Raw genomic sequence first — 19,117 nt, forward strand, 5'->3', positions numbered from 1 at the left:
TCCCAAGCATTTCAGGTAAAGATTATTCAACCTGTATCTCATTTTTCATAGAATTTTTAGTATTTGAAGGCTAGAAAAAGTCATGGTTAACCTGCCACTTTTAAAAATGAGAAAACGAAAGTCCAGAGGGGTGAAGTGACTTGCTTGAAGTATAAAAGCTTGGCCAAGCCAGACACAAGCAGAGATCAGGTTTGTTCAGTGGCAGTTGCTCTACACCAGGCTGCCCTGGAAAAACGTCATTTCGAATAGGCTGACCTAAACCTCTGGGATGCATGCCTCCCCCAGGAAACTTCACAAGTCAACTGTGGTCAAGCCCAGACAGTGCCTGGTCTAACAGTCAGTTGATTAGTACCATCTCCTTGAGTCTAAAACCCCACAACCTGAAGGCCTAAAAGAATAATAACTCAGCATTTTAATTGAGACAACTCTTAGACTTCCTGCCAAGAAGTCACCTTTTTTATAATAGATGAGTCAGAGTACTTGAGAAGTTAAACCAGTTTTTGTCCTGTTTCAAACTGGTCTGACCATCTGAAAAGGACATGAATGATACTAAGTCAAATGGTCTCGTCAAACAGGGTTGATTTTTTTTTTTCCTTGTCTGGCTCAGAAAACTGTGAATATAGAAGATAGTCCACACCAACCTTCAAAAAGGAGGTGCACAACACACATCCACCTGCCACCCCCACATCCCAAAGTCACTGAATCCAGCAAATGCTCTAACTAGAGTACAGCATGGATTCTCTTTTTTTTAAGCTAAATTTTTATTGGTGCACTATAATTACACATAACAGCGAGATTCACTATGACATGTGTACAGCATATTACAGAATTTGGTTTTTCAAATGTATTCAGCCTCTGTCTTCAATGTATTGGGCTATAGCTCATCATGATCGATCTCTGAGCAAGGGCATGACATGGTCAACAAAAAACAGTAGACACAGAATTCAGAGACTGAAATGGGGTCTGAGCTCAGCGCTTGATCGTTGACAGTCAACAGCAATCAGGACTCACAGTGACAGTGCAGATTTGGGGCCTGATGACTCAAGTCTCCATTCCATTTCTGCCCCATTACAGTCATGTGACCCTGGGCAAGTTATCTCACTGGTGGGGGCTCTGTTTCAACATCTATGATGAAAAAGGCACAAAACCTATAATATACAGTTGTTATGAGAGTCAAGAATAAGATCCAGAATACGTCCCGGGCAATAACTGGCACAAGTTGATTATGACTCATTAATTTTGTCAGTGAGTGAAGGAGGTCCTCGGGGGGTTACGTCTGTTGGTAAGTAACATTTGAATCTGAGAGTAAAAAAAAAGACTTCAAAAAGGCCTTTGATTTAGAAGCTCAGTTATTCATTTGAGCCTCACCCCTAACCGATCCAAATTAAGGGGTGTTTTACTATTCTACATCCTGTCTGCACAGCCGGCACCAGAATAGAAAGTGGGAGAGGCGAGTATAGAGAATGCCCTCCAGGGAACAGCTGTACTCACAGCTGGGGAGGAGTGGAAGGAGAACCCTCTCCGTTCCACATCGGGCTCTCTGACATCTTTCAAAGATCTCAGGATGCTGTGCTCTTCACTGTGACCTCCTCAGCAGTGTCCCGGTAATAGCAACACAATCTCATTCCCAACACTTGCTGTGATTGTTCATTAAATGCACCAGTTCTCTGACCAAAAAGGAAAAAAAAATAAAATAAAATAAAAAACCAGGATGGCTTTCAAAAGCTAACAACACTATTATACCCCAAAGGGTGTTAAGACTTTTTCTCCTTGAACTATTAATCTCCTCAAAACACCATGCTGAGTTGGCAGTGGGACAGCAGAAGGTGACTGTGCAGTCTGGCTCCCAGCTGGCCTGGGGCTCAGCTGGAGCACGAATCTGCAGACACAGCCCTTGCGTGAGGAGAGGAACGGGGTGGCTGTAGCCCAGGTGGGAGTCAGTGAGAAAGGACCCCTCGCCTACCACATGATGCCTTTGGCAACCTGGGGCCAAGTTAACTAAGAGGCAGTTGTCCAAGATTATTCCTCAAATAAAACCGCAAAGCATCCTTAAGCCAAGGCTGGGATTGTTTTCCCAAAGACACTGTGTATCAATTCTCCAAGAAGCTCACAGGGGCCAGGCTTAATGTTCACAGGACAGGGAAAGGAACTGAGTCTATAGGAGACAATGTGAATCTAGCCAAGAGGAGAGTAAGGGGAACAGAGACCCTCTCAAGCAAAAGGAGCTGCAGAGTTGCCCAAGCACAGCCCTCACCAAGATCTCCAATCGATCTTGCAACTTTGCTTCTTGGAGGTCCTCAGTCCCTCCTACCCAGCTCAGGGAAGAGTGGTACAGGTTTTAAAGTTTATAACAGGCCTGGATGAACAGTTCTGGAGAAGACATCCTGCTGCTGCTTCTGGATTTGCTTCTGGATTATGGGACTTGAAGGATGTGAACTCGTTAGGTGAAACTCCATGATGAGGTCTTTCTGCTGTAATACATATGGTATATCTGCAATCTGCCTTTGGGGGTTCATGGGGTTGGCTTGGTTTAGCAAACCAGTCTGAATTCCATTCCAGCCCTTCCAAAATAAATTCAACAGAGCAGCCTTGAGACTGCACGGCACAGAACAATCATGTTGAAAACACAACCTTCCCCACTTCATCTTTCTCTCTCAAAGGCAAAACAGGAAGCCAAAGTCAAGAAAAAAGAGAAAATTAATGATCATAAAGGAAACCCTTCACAACCATACTACCCTCCCATGTTTCACACGTATTTGTTTCTAAGTCAGCAGTTGAAGGATTTGCTGAAGACAGCATGCCCAGCAAGGCATAGCAGGGGTTGATCTAAACGGAGGGAGAAGGGGCTAGGTTGGTGCTCAGTGCTAGGGCACATGCTCAGCATGGGCAAGGCCCTGAATTTGATTCCAAGCACTGGAAAAAAAGGTCAGTGGGATGGGGTGGGGAGGGAATCAATGGTTAAGTAATTTGCAGGAATATTGTTAAAGTTAAGCTGGTATCTTTTTTTGCAGGACTTTTCAGAGCCTTTAATGTGTGAATATGAATCATGAATTTGAAAAAGGGGGCTCTGCATTTTTCAAACTTACATGGCCTTGGAAACTCTCTCCCTACACACACTTTCAAGGGCATGTCTTTGGACTACAGAATATAAGAGGTATTGCCAGGTATATTTGCTTGCCCTTCATGCCTGAACACTGCATATGAACACAATGCAAATTATTACACATGGAAATTCTGGGACTTTAAGTTTGGGGTAAAACAGCCCTGTCACCCCTGCCAATCCAGATGAGGGACAGAAGGGGTATTCATGTGTATTGAATAATACACTGCTCAAAATAACCAGAGGAATGTTTTTCTACCTTCTGTCAGAGAAGATAAAAATGACAACTATTTTCTTCTGTCTTCTTGAGAGATTATAACAGCTAATTGGTAAGAGATAGGCAAACATTAAATACTCTTAGGAAATGATCTGCAAAAGGTCAACTACAACAGAAAGCAATCAACTGTGCAAAATTCCGCTTCCTTGAAAAGAAACCTAACCTGTACTGCATGACCCCATCTCTGTGGCAGAAGGATAATCGCTCAGTCAGCCCAAGTCCAGGCTGGTTATACACTGGGCTGGCAATCACCTTACAGTACCTTACCCTTAAAAAACGGTTTTTATTTCCAAAAGAAGCAAAAGCAGGGCATAAGAAGGTGTATGCGCATACATACACACAGCAGCATCTTTCACAACAGCCTAAATATGGAAGCAACCCACGTGTCCATCAACAAGTGAATGGATAAACAAAATGTGATCTATATGCACAACTGAATACCATTCAGCCTGAGGAAGGAAGGAAATTCCAACACAGGCTACAACATGAATGAACCCTGAGGATATCATGCTAAGAGAGACAGGCCAGTCGCCAAAGGCCAAGTCCTGTAAGGTTGCACCTACGTAAGTGGAAACCTAGAGTCGTCAAGTTCAAAGACACAGAAAGCAGACGGTGGTTTCCAGGAGCTGGAGCAGGAGGAATGGGGAGTCATTGTTCAAAGGGTGCAGAGTGTTGGTGTGGAAAGATGGAAAACTCCTAGACGTGGATGGGGGTGCTGGGTGCACAGGAATGGGATGTCCTTCATGCCAATGAACTGAACGCTTAACAATAGTACAACTGTAAATTTTACATGGATTTTATCACAAAATTTTTTTTTTTTTTTTTAAAGTAAATCTTCAGGGAATGGGTTAGTCAGTGTCCTGATTAACTTCAGCACAGATGCACAGCGCTCAGAGGAGAAGCCCACACTGAGGCCTGAGCAGAGGTACTGGAGTCCCCACCAACTTCCACTCTTCTCACTCTTACGTATCCCATTCCTGAGACATCTCTGAGATCCCGGCCTCTCAGAACAGCATCTTCTCTCCGTGTACCTTACGGAGCCACCATGTCTCTCACAAAGCCCATTCCTGGCTGCCAGGTGTCCCTTATCCTCACGCTTGCGCGTGAGGGGAAGGCAGGAGGGGTGCTGCTCACAACAGCAAGCGTGGCCAGCCTGCCCACCTCGCACACTCCCCGCTCCCTCAGCCTCTCACCACTCAAGGCAGCCACCCCAAGCTCAGGCTCTGTCCTTAGGCCAATGGCATTTCCCACTTTGTGTCACCGCTCAGCACCCAGCACCCTGGACCAGGCCCAGTGAGAGCTCGTCCATGTGCTGCAGACCAACGGCACAGCTGCAGCATTTGGTGTTACTTATTGGTCACCTACTGGGTACAGACCCCAAGGCAATCACAGTGCAGAAAGTACTGACCTTGCTCTCCAGAGTTCATGGTCTAGGGATGGAAAAATAGGGCCAAAATTAAAACTGACAACACTGAGAAATGAAAAGAAAAAAGCTATGATAGTGTATGCGTGCGCGCGCACGTGCGTGTGTGTGTGTGTGTGTGTGCGCGCGCGCGTAAAAATATAATGGGTTGTGAGTGTCCACCAGAGGGTCCCTATCCAGACTTGGGAAGATCTAAAGGGAAACTTATGGTGCGGAGGCAGAGGAAAAGCACAGTATATATGAGGGTTTAGAAGTGAGGGGCTGGCTGAGGGCAAAGGTCAAGAGCAAGTAGCAAGGCTTTTAGGAAGGTGACCTACACCTGGGAGGATGGAGATGGGGTAGCCAGGGGCAGATCCTAGGGTGGTGGAGACAACCTTTATTAGGGTAGTGTTAACATGCAATTAAAATGCCATCTCAGCTTAGGATGCAGCTCAGTGCTAAAACATGTGCTCAGCAGGTGCCCTGGGGCTAATCCCCAGCACATAAAAATAAAATAAAATTAAAAACTTATAATACAACCTTATTTTGGGCTTTTGGTGAATGCTATTATTGTTAGAAATATCTTGATCAGGGACCCCAGCCTTTCAGAAGACCAAATTCTCCAACCCTTCTCCATCTCTGGACATAATAGGAGAGAAAGGGAGATGGTGACTGGGAGCAGGGCAGGCTGATAAAGGTCCAACCTTTTAAACTGTACCATCTGTGTGTGGGCAAGAAGTTTGCAGGCTATTGATTAGTCATTGATTAACATGTTCAAGATATGGATGGGTCCAGAAAGGGATGGAGTCAACACTATCTGCCATTTATACCTTAGTGCTTTAATCTCTTAGCTAAGATTAGTTGCCCAGATGTTTTGGTTTTGGAAAGTAGGCCTCGAGAGGAAATTCTGATAAAGAGGGCATTTGAGGGGACTAAATCCAGGAGATGTGGCATAGCCTGGGGGCAACATACAGCCAAAGAAAGAGGGTTCAGGAAGTGAGGCAGCAGAGAGGCCAGTGTTTGCAGCTCAGTGGGCAACCATGGTTGCAAAGACCATCATTTGCTAATATCAAGTTCAGTGATGTCCAGTGACCTCCCATTCTTCTTGTTTCGGAGGTCTAAAGTTAACTGTTGGGAAACTGTGTGTAATTACATAATGCAGGTTAAGTATCCCTTATCCAAAGTGCTTGGGACCAGAACTATTTTGGATTTTGGATTTTTCCAGAGTTTGATTATTTGCATATACATATTGAAAGATCTTGGGATGGGACTCAAGTCTAATCATGAAATTCATTCATGTTTCATATCTATATTTATATATGGCCTAAAGGTAAAAGTTACACTATTTTTAACAATTTTGTGCATGAAACCAAGTTTCACTTTGTTTTCCACTCTTGGAATCATGTCGGCACTCAAAAGGTTTCAGATTTTGAAGCATTTTGGATTTGAATTTTCAGATTTTGCATTTTGGGGTTAGGGATTCTGAACCTGAAACAGTTGATCACATGACCGTCCTAAGTGATCCAACAGGAAGTTCTTGCAGCTGGGACTCAGATTAAATGCATGGATCAAGCACACACTGCTGAAGTCTGTTCATCATTTCCTGGAATCCCTATAAAGCCTTAGGTAACAGGTGTCCAAGCCACCTTGGAAATTATGTTCATTGAGGCAGCGTGATTGGCTGAGGTTGCTCAGTAGTAAGGTGGTGGCACTGGGATTCACACCAGGTTTTTCTCCATCCCACCCCAGCACTTCATGCCCATCTCTGTTCCCTGGACGTCAGTCACCAACACATGGAGTAGGAAAACTTCTCTCTGCTGAGAGGATAGTGCCTCCTACAACACTGAGGTTTTGGGGTCAGGCTGGTCATAAGACTGAGAAAAAGCCTAAATTTAAAATGAAATTCTCATCTTACTTTTCTCAAATCACACACTCTCTTTTGTAAACCAGAGAGGAAGTGCCCGAGAGCTCTTGGGTTCACTGGAGACCTAAAGGGAAGTGGAACTTCCAGTAATGCATCTCTTCAGTTTTTCTTCTTTGCCTGGGACGTTGCAACACCCAGCAGGAGGAATACGTCATTTCTGCTGAACGTTTGGGGTCCTCCAATCTAAACAGGTATCTTACTACACGTGCCTCATCGGTTGCTTAACCTACTTTGAAAGGAACGCAGCTCACCTGGGATGATACACCACAAGCACAAACACGCTCCCTGAGGATGCCCAGAAGGACTCCCACATGCGGAGCAACCGAAAACCCTGAAAACCCTCAAACCCCACCCTGCTTCTCGCATTTTAAGCCCAGCCACGTGGGGGACAACGGCCTACCTTTCTTTACTTGCTTTCTTTTTCTTTTCTTTTTTCAAATAAGAGCTCACTAAGTTGCTGAGTCTGGCCTTGACCTCACTCTTCCTCCTGCCTCAGCCTTCCCAGGGGCTGGGATTACAGGTGAGCGCCGTTGGCTCACCTGCCTACACAGCATTGCTCCCTTTCAGGTCTGCAGGCAGGTGGTGAGAAACCGGGAGAGCTGGCGCCACTCCTCCCGCTAACTCATCCCTGTAGGGAAGTAATTCTCCTCCTGAACCCGCTGAAGGGAGCGAACAGGATCCTTCAGGTTCAGGGTGGGCTCTACCAAAAAGGAATGCCCCTTGCCGGTTTCTACACAAGGGCCTTCCAGAGCAGAAGGACTCGCAGCTCTTTGCATCCTGTGGTGGCCTACATGAGAGCAGACCCGGCATCTGCTTCCTTTCTTCTTGGGTCCTCCAGCTGTCTGCCCTCCAAGGCTTGCCTGCCCCTTTTCACAGAAAGGGAGGATGACGAGGTCACAGAGAGCAGGAAGTCCTAGCTGCCCGAGGCCTCCATCATGTGCCACAGGAGAGGGTGAAACTCCCTCAGAGCAGCTGCTAAGTCACCCTTGGGTCACACGCAGCAGCTGACTGGCAGCGTCACCTCCAGGTGTGGCTTCTCCCTGCCCACACGATACGACCTCAGTTCTCCATGCCTCCCCATCAGCCCTGGGAATGAGTCCTGGGAACTGTGGGGCGGGGACTCTCCACAACCAGGTATCCCTGCTCCTTAGAGATGGTACCAACCTCCCCATGGCCCCTTGTCACTTCTGCTTCCCACCCCCAACACCAAGAGGCAAAGAAAAATCTGCCCAGCTCACAAACAAGTCAAGGTATTTCACAGCGGCCCTGATTCTGTCAATCAACTTTCAGCCATTAGAACTGAGAGGCAGGAAGAAGTGGAAGGATGGAGATGCACTTTCGAACGTTTCTGCATCTTGGCGGCAACCTCGGACAAACCAAGTGTCACCAAGAGGTAGGTGGTCAGGTAAACACAACGTGGGAGACCCATGCCAGGAGTATCTGAGGGTGCTGCATACTCAGATAAGAAATATTAAAACACTGTACAGACTTTTTTGGGTCATCATTCCCTAAACAACACAGTATAACAACTGTGTTGTGGATAGCATTTACATAGATATCACAAGTCACCTAGAGATGAGTTAAAGTGTAAAAAAGGACGTAGGTATGAGAAATGCAAATACTACACCATTTATAGAAGGGACTGGAGCATCCTCAGATTTTGGTATCTGTGGACATCCCGGGATGTCTGGGAACCCATTTCCTCAGATACCAAGGGACAACTATGCTCCTTGTCAATAACAGGAACGATGACTTACATACAGTGATGTGGATGCTAATGAAAGATAATGGTAACGAAAAAGGCTGCTGAGCTCATTGACATGACCTTCTGGAACAGGCAAAATGAAGCGTTGGGGGGAGGCAGGAAAACAGCAATTGCCTAAGGGGAGGGTTGACTGGTGATGGGCAGGAGGGAATTACAAGGGGGAGGGACATGCCTTGACTTAGGTAGTGGCTAACAGGCCTGGGTAAGGCCAACTCCTAAACCATACATTTAAAATCTGCCCATTTTCTGTATACAAATTATGCCTCCAGCTTAGAAAATCTGGTAAAATGTTTTACACAGGCCCAGAGACAGGGCAGAAGTATCTGACCGACCCGGGCTTCACAGGGCCTCCCTCCTTCCACCAGCACTGGGGTGACATCAGGGCTGAGCCAGGGCAGACCGAGTAACTCGGTCACTGGATCTACGCTGGGAGAGAAGGCATTGTCTGCAGCTTCCCTTCTGCTCAGGGAGTAGACCTGCAGCTCAGGAGCTCAGAGGAGGCCAGGAACACTCCGCACTGCTGCTGTGCCCAGCCTGAGGTTCTGGACACACGTGGCTGTGGATCTCAATTCAGCAGGACAGCCTCGCCACCCCCGTGTCAGCAGCAATGACACTGCCCGACCTCAGTCTACGCTCCTCCACAGGAGCCCAGTGGGGAGCCAGGGCCACTCTGGCTGGAAAGGGGTCCTGAGTGCAGCGCCTCTCCCTCTGCAGCGCATGCTCATAGGCGGTGCACAAGTACTGGAATGCAGGCCGCTGGCCGGGCTCAGCCCTCAGCTTTGCCACTTTGCTGGGCTGTCCTTTCAGAACTGTCACCTTTCTGTACCCAGGCTCCTCACGGAAAAGCAAAGACAAGCGCCTTTCTCAGGGGGGTTGCTGTCAGGATCCACAATGACACCCCTAAAATACCGGCCCAGCAAACGTGCCATGGCCTGCTTTCTCCCCTCTGCTCCTTCTCCCTCCTCTCTCACTCAGGGGACTGGTGTGCCCGGGTCCCACCCATTCACAGCCATCTTTTCTCCATCTCCGGATCTGTTCTTCACAACCAGGTATGGTGGTACATGCCTGTAATCCCAGTGGCTTGGGAGACTGAGGCAGGAGGATCACAAGTTCAAGACCAGCCTCTGCAACTAAGCAAGGCCTTAAGCAACTTAATGAGACCCTGTCTCAAAATAAAAATAAAAAGGGCTGGGGATGCACGGCTCAGAGGTTAAATGCCCCTAGGTTTAATCCCCAGAATCACCCCCCGCACCACAAAAAAAGCAAGCAAGCAAGAAAGAAAAAGTATCTGCCCTTCCTGCTGCTATTACCTGTCCCCTATGTCACCAGTTCAACTCCACCACTGCGGCCACCTCCCATAGAAGCTCCAGGGACTGTCTTCACGTGCACAATGATGATTTTACAACCGACACAGTGGCATGGAGAGCCCACTTCTTGCAACATTGATGTGAAGGAAGAAATCACGCATGTTCCAGGGACAGTCTCTGAAAGGACTCTGTTACAGGTAGGCCTGCACCCTCCCTTACCCCAAGAAGACAGGCTGGAATGAACTGTATTTGGAGTTCAGATCTTCAAAGAGGTAATCAAGGTTAAATGAGGTCTTTATGATAGTTCCTAACCCAATATGACTGGCGTCCCTATAACAAGAGGAGATCAGGGGCTGGGGGTGTAGCTCAGAGGAAGAGGGGTTACCTAGCATGCACAAAGTCTTGGGTTCTACCCCAGCATCACAAAAGAGGGAGAGGGAAGGAGAGGGAAAGAGAGACAAGGACATAGACGTGTATAGAAGAAAGACCATGTGATGGCCATCTACGAGCCAAGGAGAGGCCTTGGGAGAAACCAGCCCTGCCAATTGCTTTCTCTTGTCTTAAGCCTTCAAAACGGTGAGATGACATGGCTTCTGTCTAAGCCACCCAAGCAGTGCTGTTTGTTACGCAGCCAACAGCAAGCTAGTCAAGCAGGAGAGTGAAGTCAATGCTGAGGCAGGCCTGGAAGAGACACAGAATGGGGGTTGGAGCTCACCCTATTTCCAGACTTCCAGAAATATCCTATGATAGTTCTGTATTATTATTTTTTTAACTCAATGGGACTTAGGTTTCCTGCTATGTGCAGCTGACAGCATCCTGACCCCAAAACTTTCAAACTCATCACAATATTGTGCTGTTTTTCTCCTCCTAACAGAAACATGGGCTTCACCCTCCCCTTCCATCACAGGACTTACATTCCAGTTATCCCCATTCCATACCTTGTCCTTCCCCATCTCCATTCCTTTGCTCCAAGCTTCCTTCTGCCCAGACTGCCCCTGCATGCCTCATCTCTGCCACTGGGACCCCCTCCCCATTCTCTAAGGCACTCAATCTTCCCTCTGTTGCTGGAAGTTCCCAACACAGGGCTTTGCCCATAGTAGCTGCTCAGTAAACATCTGAATGTTATGTAGTATTCTGGATTCCTCTTGTGTCACCTTTCAAGCCCTGTTAACATTTGGCTACTATGTTTTCTAAGTAAATTCAAACAGATCACAAGCAGAAGATTGCTATGTAACATCACCTCCTAGTACTCAAGTAGAAAATTCCTTTTGGGAACTTGAATCCTCTTTTCAATGTGATAAACTGTGAGTCTCTGAATTCCCTGATACCCTTCTGTTGTAGTCTAGATAAGTGTTCTCCAAAGGTCTATGTGTTAAAGGTTTGGTCCCCAGTCTCTGGTACCATCAGGAGATGGTGGAACCTTCAAGAGGTGGGGCCCAGTGGGAGGGAGTTAGGTCATTGGGGGTGTGCCCTTGAAGGGGATATTGGGACTCCTGCAACTTCTTGTCTCTCTCTCTGCTTCCTGGTCACCATGAGGTGGGCAGCGTCCTCTGCCATGTACTCTGTTAAGGTTTGGGTCTGGAATGTTCCCCAAAGGCTCATGTGTGGAAGGCTTGTTCTGCAATATGGCAGTGTTCAGAGGTAGAGATTCTGGGAAGTTATTAGATCACAATGGCTCTGACCTCATCAGTGGATTAATCCACTGAGGAACACAAACCTGAATGGATTATTGGGAGGTGGTGGAAACTGTAGGAGGTGGAACCTAGTTGAAGGGAGTAGGTATTTGGGGGCATACCCTTGGGGACTTTATCTTGTCCCTCTCCTCTCCTCTCGTCTTCTCTTCCTCCCTCCCTCTTCCTTTTCCTGCTTCCTGGTTGCTATGAGGAGAACAGCTTTCTTCTACCACACTGTTCTGCCATGATTTTCCCACCTCATCAAAGGCCCAAATCAATGGAGACAGACAACCCCAGACTGAAACCTCTGAAACCATAAGCCAAAATAAACTTTTAATTCATTTTTATCAGGTATTTGTCACAGTGACAAAAAGCTAACACGTGCTCCCACCATGTTGTGCTACTTTGTCACAGAACCAAAAGCAATGGGGCAACCATCCATAAACTGAAACCTCTAAAACTGCGAGCTAAAATAAACCTTTCTTCTTCTTACATTGATTATCTCAGGTGTTTTATTACAGTAATGGGAAGCTGACTACCACACCTTCTGCCTGTTAAACGTCATTCATTTCAGCTGGTGTCTTTCTTCCCTTCACTACTTTTCCCTGCCTTGGTCACTTATCTAAGACTCTGCCTAAAAACAACTAGAATTATAAATGGAGACAACATGATTGCCAATGAGAAATAAATTAAATAGAAAAGTCACTACTTATACTTAAACCACAATCCAATTCAATGCAAATGCATTATCAACAGACACATAAGACCAATTTAAGAAAAAGAATCTTATTTGTAACTTTGACAATATCCATTTTTGACAAGTTGCTTCTCATTGGACTTCCCAGAAAATGATTAAAAGTAAATCTATTAAAATGAAGTAATTTTAAAAACCTACCCTGGAGCATAGATTTGATGACTCACCTTGCAATATAGCTCCAGAACTACCAAGCCACAGACAGGCCCCTATGAAAAACACTTCACCCTTTTGCCTCTGTTTGCTCGAGCTGGATGGTCTCTAACTGAGTCATCTCTATTGACCACTTGCAAGTAGCTTCTGAGAGTCAGCCAGACACTCTACCCCAAGCCTGAACACAGCCGTCTCACCTTCTGCAGACATTGACAGCTCTCTACTAGAGATATCAAGAATGTCAAGCACACTGCAAAAGGAATACAATGCTACCAAGTCCAGGGACAAGAGTGAAACAAACAGTGCTATGAGTATTTAAGGAGGGACAGATCCCATAGGGGACAACAGTCCCAGGGCCACCTGGGGCAAGGGGAGGGTCAGTTCTGGTTAATGTAGGTGCCCTGGGTAGCAGTTCTATCTAACACCTAACACACATACTTTTAGACTTCTGAGTCTTTTTTTGTTTTGTTTTGTTTTTTTGGTACCCGGGATTGAACCCAAGCCCACTTGACCTCTGAGCCACATCCTTAGCCCTTTTTATATTTTATTTTGAGACAGGGTCTCACTAGGTTGCTTATAATCTCGCTAAGTTGCTGAGACTGGTTTTGAACCTGCGATCCTCCTGCCTCAGCCTCCCAAGCAGCTGGGATTATAGGCATGCGCCACCATGCCCAGCTTAAATTTCTGAGTCTTTAAATTCCATGGCAACATTATGGTGTGGTTTAGGTAGAAGTCCTCAAAGGCCCATGTGTTAAAGTGTTGGTTGCCAGCCTGTGGTGCTCTCAGGAGGCAGGGTCTAGTGGGAGGAAGTTAGGTCACTGGGGGCGTGTCCTTGAAGGGGATATTGGGCACCCAACCTCTTCCTGACCCTCTGAAGTCCATGGGTGCTTTCCCTCAGCACAGGAAGGAGATGTTTCAGGACCAGTGCTCACTGCCTAGTGCCCCAGGAGGAAGCTGCCCCTATCTGTTACTCAACAAACATCCCCAGGGCTGACACGGGTTCTGGCCTCTAGCTTTGTCCCATGGGAGAGCTCTTGTTTCCTGCTGCTGGAAAAATCAGAAAACTACCTCCCTGGGAATTAAGTATGGAAAAGGCATGTCTGAATTAGAGACATTTTGAAAATAAGTCCTTTTTTCTTCCAAATAAATGCTTCATTTTCTAGTCATTGTTACTTTAAACAAAGGTTCAAAGGACCCGATTTCAAGAGGAACTCTGGGGGCTGGGAGTGTGGCTCAGTGGTAGAGTGTGCTTAGCATTCACAAGGCCCTGGATTTCATCCTCAGACCACACACACCAAGAGTGACTTGGTCATCGGCAGCATCCACTGACACAGAAATATGCGAAGGCCATGTTTCCAAATGTGCCACTGCAGGCAGGCCAGACATACTGCTAAACTGTGTTAACAGCATCAAGGAGCTCAGCAAACCCTTTCTTCACAAAAGGCGGGGATGGCTGGCTTCCTCCTCCGGGGCAGGATGCTGCACCCCTTCCGTAGTTCCTCACCTGGATGCTTAGGCCACCCACTGTGGGTCAGACAGGGGCTCAGGTCTCCAGGGCTGATTCACGCCCAGCAGCCTTGGCCATCTGTGGGGTGTGGTCAGGAAACACAATGCAGCTGCACATCCACCTCGACCAGCGCTTCTCATACTTGGGCACTGGGGGCTGGATCATTTTGTTATGTGCACTGTCCTGTAGATTCTCAGACGTGTAGCAGCACCCAGGGCCTCTGCCCACTAGATGCCAACAGCAGTCACCATAGCCACAACCCCACCACTGCCTAGTGTGACAACACAAATAATACTCCGGACACTGTCAAATGTCCCCCTGGGGACAAAATCATTCCACTTGGGTCTTCCAGAGAACTTTATGATGCCAGGATGCCACAGATTTCCAAAAGTTCCCAAGCAACTAAATGCTCTGGACCCAGCCAGGAATGGTGGTGCATGCCTGTCATCCCAGCAACTTGGGAGGCTGAGACAGGAGGATTGCAAGTTCAAGGCCAGCCTCAGCAACTTAGTGAGACCTTGTCTCAAAAAGTAAAAAGGGCTGGTGATATAGCTTAGTGGTTAAGTGCTCCTGGGTTCAATCCCCAGTACCAAAAATAAATAAATAAACACATAAAAGGTAAATACTCTGGACCTGACAATGACCAAATCTAGTCTCAGTCCAATTCAATCTAAGGAAGGTCACCATGACTTCAAGTGGTTTACAGTAAAGACATCATCCACTCCAAAGCCCAGCATGAATTCAAATTTGATTAGTGTTTATTGCAAATAAACAATATCTTCTATCTTCAACAGCTCAATGAATTTTGACTTTAGGTCCGAATTGACCTAAGTATCTATCTTCTTTCCATTCTGAGTATCCTAGAATTAAACGACATGACCTTGGTCAGAAGCAGCAACCTTAACAACCTCCTTACTGGCACCATTCAAGAAATGTTTCCTGAGCATCCACCAGGTCCAGTCGCTAAGGACCCATATTTGAACAGCAGGATTGGGGGATGAGAATGGAGAAACAGAGAGCCAAGAAGGGGTGAAGGAGGTCAGGGAGGAGGGGTGGGCTCTGGACTGAAGCACAGTAAATGCAAAGATGACCTAGCACTGCTTAGGAGACAAATTAGTGGCTGAAACATAGGATTTCAGTGGGGAGAGATGCAGGAGAGATAGCCAGGGACCCTGAAAGCCCACCAACCAGGCCCAACTTTACCTCAAAGCATTGAAATAAAGAATAATGAACTTCTCAACCACAATAAAGAACAAAACACTGGGCTTGGGGCAGGGGGTGTGGACAAGATCAGAGCCCAGTCCAACAGGTCTAGGGCTTCAAGGGAACACCCAGGTTGCAAATGACCATCAGGACTGCCCTATTCAGGGTGTGCTGGACCTGGGGTTATGGGCTGAACTGTTGCTCTAAAACTCATATGTTGAAGTCCTAACCCTTAGTAGCTCAAAATGTGACTATGTTTGGAGATACCTTTAATAAGGTAATAAGAGTAACCTGAGGTCACATGGGTGGGCCCTGATCCAATATGACTGGTGACCTTATCAGAAGAGGAGGGTCTGGGCATGTAGCTCAGTGGTAGAGCGTTGCTTAGCATGTGTGAGGCCCTGGGTTGGATCCCCAATCCCCACTCCCCAAAAAAGTAGGGAAATGAGGATATAGACACACACACAGGGAAGAGGCTGTGAGGACCCAGGGAGAAGGGTGCGTCTATGAGCCAAGAAAAAAGTCCTTGGGAGAAACCAGTCCTGCCAACACCTTGAACTTGGATGGATTTCAGCCTCCAGATCTGTGAGGAGATGCATGTCTGCTGTTTAAAGCCACCGAGTCTGTGGTATTTGTTACGGCAGCCCTAGAACTAATACGGGGAGGCCAAATGAAATCCCTTGCGGTCCCATGGGGTCTGGCAACAGGCCAGCCTGACAGCCACCTGCAGTTGCAGAGAGACTACGTGGTGGCCAGTGGGGACACTGGGCAGAGCTGCCACTTCTCAGCAATGCAGTGATGTGGGCTTGGTGAAGGGTTTGAAGAGGCCCAGAGGTATGGGGTGGGGCTCAGTGTATAACACTCATCTAGCTGTGCAAAGCCCTGGGTTCCATCCCCAACACCACGGGGGGTCAGGGAGACATGGGGAAGAAAGGGGGAACCAAAGTCATGCGAATGTGTCCAGGGGTACAACACTGTGGACAGGCTACTCAGGTGGACAGGAGTCTGGAGCCATGATGAGGACAGCTTCTCTCCTGGGTCTCTCCCCCTCGAGTCCTGAGTTTGCTCTTTTATCATTTCCCTGTTGACAAACTTCAGGAGACTCAGGGGAAAATCAAACTCACGCCCAAGGTCTGGCTCCATGTGCAGGGTGAGGGTCCCATGCTGCCTCCAGGCTCAGCCCCTCTGCAGCCTGCACACGACCTTGCCCAGCCTCCTTCCGCTCTGCAGAGAAGGCTTCCACTGGTCACAACCCAAGCCCTGCTTCAGGGAGGCTCAAATACTATGTCCACACCACTGACCTTCCCTGCCCTACAGCTGTGGAAGCTCCTCTGGGCTCCTCTGCCTCACCCTGCTCTCTAGCGGCATGCTCACCTCTATATCCGAACCCTCAGCTCAGACCATGCTGTGCCTGGGATCCTCTGTTTACCCACTGTTTTTGGCTATACCATGGACTTCTCCAGGCTGAGTGATCTTCTGCTTTTCTATGTTACCTGCCCAGGGTGGGGGTTCTCAGAGAAGCTGCAGCAGGTACCACATATGTGGCTGCAGAATGACCTCCAACAGGGGAAGGGAGGGATGGAAGAGGACAAGACCCGAGTGCACAGCAGCATTATTCAAAACTGCTAAGAGGCGGAAATAACCCAAGTGACCATCCATGGATGAATGGATAAGCAAATAAATCTAATATTATTCAGACTTAAGAAATTCTGACACGTGCTACAACCGGCATGAAACTTGAGATCATTTGCAGTGGCATGAGCCAGTCACAAAGGGGCAAATACTACATGTTCTACTTATTTGAAGTATCCAGAGTCATCAAATTCATAAATACAGAGAGTTGAATGGTGGTTACCAGGAGCTGGAGGAGGAGGGAATGGAGAGCTCTTGTTTAAACAGGGTCAGTTTGAGACGATGAAGACAGTTCTGGAGGTGGACAGTGTTATGTCTGCACAAGATGTGCTTAAGGCCACTGAACCGCGTGCTGAGAAATGGTTCAAATGGTCAACTTTAGGTAGGCAGAACGCAGTGAAATATTTTTGAGATTTTTAAATAGCATAAGACAAAAACTTTGTGCTTACTCTAAGTGCTCACATACATGCACTTGACAACAGTGAAGTTCCTCAATATGCAGCCATCAAAGCTGCCCAATTTGTAAAGCATCTTTTAAACATAGGGAGAAAGTGGCCTGTAATCGAATCTGGGAGGAAACACTCTGTAGTGCAAATTATGAGGCTGGCTGCATAACCATCCATAATTCAATATGACCCCTGGGATGCCGACTGTTGTTAGATGCCACTGGCATCCTCTCCTTTGCGCTTATTTTTTAAATGGTACTAAGAAATAAAGTGTGACTATTCACAGTAGAATTAAATTGTATAAAAGACTGACTTTCCATCTTCCACTTTAAAAAAAAAAAAGCCCAGGCTGGAGGTGTAGCTCAGTAGTAGAGCGCTTGGCTAGCATGTGTGAGGCCCTGGGTTTGATCCCCAGCAGAGCGGGGGAACAGGCCTGATAAACACTTAACTCGCATTCCTATGACTTAACATTCTCCACCACACATCCCTATGACTCAGCTGTTTGGTTTTCTGTCCAGATAAGTCCGACTGTCTTGCTTCTAGAGCGGTGTTTTTCAGCATGAGCCGGCTCTCTGGCTCCTTCACGCCTGTGTATACCTTTAGCTAAATGAAGATCCCAAACAAAATTAACCAGTTTGGGGCTTTTGTGACACTACTTCCTGGCCAAAGGAAGCCCTCAAAAAGTGCTTTCTTTTAACCTGAAGAAATCCAGAAAAAGATGTGAAACACGGCAAAGGAGTGGAGAGAAGAGACAATGATGTAAAATTGTAAAATAAGGAAGATGCTTTAGCTTTGTAGCAGTGACAACTGGTTTTGTGAGATATCAGGCACAGGGCCCTGCTTTTGGAAGGGCCATACTTGGCTAAACGCTTTGCTGTCACTATCTTTTTTTTTTTTTTGTAGTGGGGATTGAACCCAGGGGTGTTCTACCACTGAGCTATATCCCTTGTTCTTTTTATTTTGAGACAGCTAAGTTGCTGAGGCTGGCCTCAAACTTTTGATCCTTCTGCCTCAGCCTCCCAGGTAGCTAGGATTACAGGTGTGTGCCACCCAATTGCTCCTGCTATTCTTAACCCCCAGCATTTTTATTTTGTACTGGGCCCTGCAAATTATGTAGCTGATCTTGACTTTGGGGATAGAGGCAGTAACAATTCGCAAAACTCTTTTGGTGCCTGCCCAAGGGCTGTTTCTAAGTTCCCAGGGATGAACTGGAGTTAACACCTAAGACCTTCTTTAATTATTCCGAGAAGCCCTGGGAGGTATATTCCTGCCAATTCCATGCTAAGCTTAAGTGGCCAGGTTAGTTCCATCCTGAGAGTCTGGGAAGGAAAGGGGTATTCTGTCTGGTGCATTTAATGACTGAATCACCGGTGCTAAAATATTCTTAATTACCAAAAAGATCTGTACCTGACCCCTTCCAGCCCATCCAAGAAAGAGCAAATCCCAGACCCTGTCATGTGGCTTGAAGGGTTTCCCCAGCCCAGGTAACGTCACCCTGCTCTGGAATCTGTCTTCCCCACACTGCTCCAGCTGGGCAGCAGACTTGCACCCAGCACTCTGGAGTTGAACAAAGAGAAGATGGCCTCTGGGCTGGCTGCTGCATGCCAACAGCCAGGTAAGCAAAAGCCCAGACAACGCCAGTCTGGAGAGGGAACGGAGCAGGCTTACAGAAAAGGCCAGAGAGCAGATGTGGCTTACCAGAGGATGATGACCAGGACAGTGACAATGGTGGCAGGGCTCCTGGAAGACCCCCCCGCCCCACTGTGTGATCTCAGATTCCGCCCCGCCAACACACACGCTGCATCTGCACAATAGATTTCTCTTTTACTAAAGAAATTTGAAGTTTTGTTTTGTTATTTGTGACTGAAAGAATGACCAGAGTTTTGATGGGGTATAACGCTATACAAATGGAATAGTCTGAGGGTTCTATCACAGCAAGGGTTTGTTTGAGGGCAAGTCCACTTCATATGACCA

At 47.1% G+C, this 19,117-nt stretch overlaps 1 protein-coding gene across 5 annotated transcripts in view; it reads right to left on the reverse strand.

The window, feature by feature from the left end:
• The window catches only part of SLC22A23 (solute carrier family 22 member 23), a 181,989-nt gene that overhangs the window by 152,988 nt on the left and 9,884 nt on the right, over nt 1-19,117 (reverse strand). Inside the window, exon 2 of one of the 5 annotated variants that reach the window (XM_079146381.1) lies at nt 18,385-18,462. The exons of the other annotated variants lie outside the window; for them this stretch is intronic. Coding sequence (XP_079002507.1) covers nt 18,385-18,462 — 78 coding nt within the window. The remainder of the gene's footprint in view (nt 1-18,384; nt 18,463-19,117) is intronic. 5 annotated transcript variants of the gene reach the window in all.

The sequence above is a fragment of the Sciurus vulgaris genome (assembly GCF_902686455.1).
Source record: "Sciurus vulgaris genome assembly, chromosome: 7".
Taxonomy (NCBI): Eukaryota; Metazoa; Chordata; class Mammalia; order Rodentia; family Sciuridae; genus Sciurus; species Sciurus vulgaris.